The 4,006-nt window shown below is 39.1% G+C and overlaps 1 protein-coding gene across 3 annotated transcripts; it reads left to right on the top strand.

Annotated features, from left to right (window-relative positions):
• Positions 1 to 219: 219 nt before the first annotated feature.
• On the top strand, positions 220 to 3,791 carry and2 (actinodin2). 3 transcript variants are annotated; one of them, XM_058395372.1, is made up of 6 exons: positions 220 to 309; positions 1,126 to 1,212; positions 1,752 to 1,796; positions 1,998 to 2,146; positions 2,258 to 2,411; positions 2,523 to 3,790. In XM_058395372.1, the coding sequence occupies exons 2-6, from the start codon at positions 1,149 to 1,151 to the stop codon at positions 3,413 to 3,415; spliced, it is 1,305 nt and encodes a 434-aa protein (XP_058251355.1). In that variant the 5' UTR covers positions 220 to 309; positions 1,126 to 1,148; the 3' UTR covers positions 3,416 to 3,790. The 3 variants fall into 3 exon arrangements, with proteins under 3 accessions (XP_058251355.1, XP_058251354.1, XP_058251353.1); XM_058395371.1 differs by having other exon boundaries at positions 2,001 to 2,146; positions 2,258 to 3,791; XM_058395370.1 differs by having other exon boundaries at positions 2,258 to 3,791.
• The last annotated feature ends 215 nt before the right edge of the window (positions 3,792 to 4,006 follow it).

The following is a 4,006-nucleotide window of genomic DNA, read 5'->3' as shown; positions in this document are numbered from 1 at the left end:
GTTTGAACAACAACCAATCCATCAATCTGGACTTTCTTCTATTATTAATATGTACCTTTAGTAGTGTTAAGATAGGGTTACGGCACCTGGATTGGTCGCTGAGTCTGTTCGGTGTGAGCCAATCGCACTAAGGATAGAAGCAAGCTCCTACCATATGCCATGCCTTTTCTGATTTTTAATGATCATGGACCTCCTTAAAATGTTGCTCTCCACTGCCCACGGGGTCTTCAGGGGAGAAGAGAACTTGGATGTAGTGCTGATTACGTTCCTCCCGCTTTCCATGAGCTTAGACCATTTGGGCTGAAGCAGGTAAGGATGCAGTCTATGCTCCACAACTTTTAATGAGGTACAAGCTTTTAACACATTCCTTAACATTTCTGAGTTACAGAAATTATTACATTGCAAATTAAATTTCACTACAGCTGTTTGCAAAGCTAGCTATAAAAGATTTTAGTATTAGTTTTGCAAAATAATTTTGCAGTTAGATTCTTCCATTTTGCATGCTTTATCCAAATGTGATATTCATTTTCATAATAATGTATAGAATGATGCAACATTTTCAGATGTATATTGCAAAAACCTTACCAAAAGAAGAATAATTTAGACACAAAGATGTTCAATCAATCATTTTATATGATATAAAGTTTTATATTCTCATTCAATAAAATCCACTTCACAGTATTCATGCAATTTATTGTTGTTAATATCAATTAAATTATATGTTTGAATAATCTTGGAAACTTGCCTTAACTGTCTTAAATTGGTTCATATTTAACTTGAACACATAATATTGTTTATGGTGCACCACAGGGCTCAGTACTTGGACCAAACCTTTCTTGTCGTATATCAACAACAAATTATGGTCATATTAATGCTAAAATTATGTTGACCTTCCATAGTCATTTATCTGTAGTGGCTGATGATATCAGTGCTTTAAATCAGCCACTAATAATTATAAAAATCATTAGTATTGAACATTTGATAAATAGTTGTGTGTAACTCTTCCTATTGGTAAAGAACAAAATGATGTACAAGTCAATGGTGTACAAGTACTTAGTCCAGCTGAATGTCATCTTCAGAAGGTTTTCTTCTTTTCTGTGTTCCTCACTTCATGGATTCCAAAAGGTTTTTTCCTAGGAGCTGTAGAAATGGCCAGAATCAAGCTGTCTTTGCTGTTTGCTGGCATTGGGCTTGCAGTCATCTTGATGCCAGGTAAGAACAAGCCTCATAGTAATGTATCTTTCCTTAGTGATATCATTTAACACCTCATACTTAGCATATTCAAAAATGGTGTTTTCTTAAATCATATTTCATCACATAAGATGATTTTCATGTGTGGTGCTGAAGATGTATTTCTTTACTGTGCTGAAACAATAGCCTCCGGAAGTATTTTAATAATTGGCTGAGTGTGATTTTCCCCCAAGCTATAAAGATCTAAAAGGACCAACTGGGGGTGCAGACGTATGGCACATAATGTCATAATGTTAACTGTACAGACCATTTTGAACCCCTTCATCTTCTTTTACAACAACGTGGCAATTAAAGTTGCAGGCTTCAGGCGCACAGCCCGTGCTCTTTGTAGTTTAACAGGTGCCCTTGTAGGGAGCCACAGTTGCACTAAGCCCATTCTAACAGCACTAAAAGCGCCTGTGAACATTAATCTGTAGGACATGGCTCAGGTTTCACAATCAGGGAAAGTTCTTGCATTTAAGTGCTGATTAGCAGATCAGCATTTCCCTCCTTTGTGACAGATTTTCTTGTGGCTGGTCCAGTGGGGCACGCAGAAAAAGAAGAAGGTAAGTGGCTATTTTAAACCTAAATGTGGACAGATCACTATTAATAAATATTGCTAAATTTATATATTCTTGTATAGAAATATTTTAGAAACAAGCTCATTTTTCTATCCCTAAACATCATGGATGCTGTCACTGCCATCATATTTGCATTTGATGCCAATGTAATAAATCATTTAATGAACAATACGTTTATGGGTTCAGTAGCTGAGTTTGCTGATGAGAAGCCAGCCAGCTCATTAGCCCTGAAGAAGCTGACACGCAATAAGAGGAATGCTGTTGCTTACTACAGACGCTTACCTGAATTCTGGGCCTGGTACAAGTACTACATGGACACCCACAACCAGGAGGGAGTGAGTAATATCATACAATACATCAATCAGCTAATAGTGCTGTTGATGAAAGATTGTTGTCAGGCACAAATCACTCCCACTCTTAAGAAAAATTCACCTCTGTTTTTTCAGGTTGAGAGCTTGGACCAGCTCTACTTGACCTACCTGCAGCATAAACACCGCGTTGAGGGGGACAATTCCTACAAACATTACCTCACCCACCTGAGTGAGGTCTACAAGGCCTGTTCTAAGTCAGATGACCCTGACTGCATTCCAGAGTACACCAGTAAGCCCACAGCTAAGGTTGTTATGCCTGCTGCCATGAAGCAAGCTACAGTGAATGTGTGTAACCCATATCTTGATCCATATTGTATCTTTTCTGTTGGTCCTCACACAGCATCTGAGGTGCCTCTTCCTGCTCCTGTTTCAGTTAAATCTCCCAGTCCCATTCTGTTCCCCTCGCCCATAAAAACCCCATCCCCATACAATTACTATGCCCCAGCATTGGAACCTTTCCTCTCAAATGAACAGAGAGCTGAGCTGCTCCGGATCTGCAGCCCATCTGATACAGAGTGCTTGCAGTATCACTTGCGTGCCTCTTATGGTTATAGACCTGCTCTTACCCCAGTGCCTTCCTATGCTTACCTGGGATGTGATCCTTCTAAAGACCCTTACTGCAGGCCCACACTGATAGCCAAGACTCCATCAGGTCTACAACACATATACCCACATTGCAACCCTGCTGTTGATCCTTTCTGTGTCAGTAATATAGCACCAGCTGCCCTAAGTGCAGAGGAGGGTCCTAAAGAGCAGTACTGCAACCCACTGTTCGATAAGGGATGCAACCCACTCACTGCTAACAGGCTGGTCACACTTAAGGCTCCTGTGCTGCAGTATGTCCCACAAGGTGAGCTGAGTCCCCTTCACCTAGCTGCCCGTATGAAACCCTTCCTGATAAGCCCACAAGCAAAGTCCAGTGCTTCTAGTGCCACACCAGAATGCCATCCATATGACCCCAACTGTAGCAATTTTTCCCCCCCGGCTTCCCTTGAGGCAGCCAAGAATGTGCAGGATGGCATCATCTTACCACATCCTGACTGTGATCCTGAGATTGACTACAATTGCCGTTTGCGTCGTGCACAAACCAAAGACAACAAAAAGTCAGCTGAGGAACCTAAGGATGAGCTGGAAAGCGGTGATAATGCCAGCAACGCCAATGTAGCACCACAATATCAGGTCCCACGATTCGAAGATTTCCTGAGGGGATACCTGGGTCACTATAAGAAATGAGAGGACATACCATGATCTGAAAAGCTTTAAACACTCAACCAAGTTGTAGTGTTTCAAAAGGAACTCACAAACATGTTAAAGTGTTCAGCTCAAGAGAGACCTCCTCGTACTGAAGCCAGAACTCACACATAATTTTAATACTTTCTGAATTTATTTGTATTGACAAATGGGCAATACAATTTGACATTCTAATCAAACAAGTATTTTTCGGTTTTGTACATGTCCAGGCTCTTCAGAATAAAATACTTATGGAGTTCTGTTTTTTCCTTTACTGTACACCAACCATGTTTGAATTGTGAATGATATTTCAGTGAATGATATTGCTTTGAAAATGCTCAGTTTTTTATGTAACTCACTGCATGAATAAAATTATAAAATCAAAATAGTGTGGATGCAGATGAATTTGATTTCAGTTGTGTATTAATGACTTACATTTAAAAATATACTCTTGTCAGTATCTGTGACACATGCTTTTGAACATTTTCATTCTAAAATAAAATCACAAAGATGTAACATAAACAAACAAATAAATAAATAAATAAAATAAAATAAAATAAAATAAAATAAAATAAAATAAAATAAAATAAAATA

Source organism: Hemibagrus wyckioides, linkage group LG07 (assembly GCF_019097595.1).
Source record: "Hemibagrus wyckioides isolate EC202008001 linkage group LG07, SWU_Hwy_1.0, whole genome shotgun sequence".
Taxonomy (NCBI): Eukaryota; Metazoa; Chordata; class Actinopteri; order Siluriformes; family Bagridae; genus Hemibagrus; species Hemibagrus wyckioides.
Note: the sequence above shows the minus strand (reverse complement) of the source record. Positions and strands in the feature narration are given on the sequence as shown.

Bases quoted from the DNA above. Each gene is read 5' to 3' on its own strand.
- and2 (XM_058395370.1), top strand. From the start codon at position 1,149: ATGGCCAGAATCAAGCTGTCTTTGCTGTTTGCTGGCATTGGGCTTGCA. The intron at 1,797-1,997 runs GTAAGTGGCTAT...TTATGGGTTCAG, and splicing joins GCACGCAGAAAAAGAAGAAG to TAGCTGAGTTTGCTGATGAG. The intron at 2,147-2,257 runs GTGAGTAATATC...CTGTTTTTTCAG, and splicing joins ACACCCACAACCAGGAGGGA to GTTGAGAGCTTGGACCAGCT.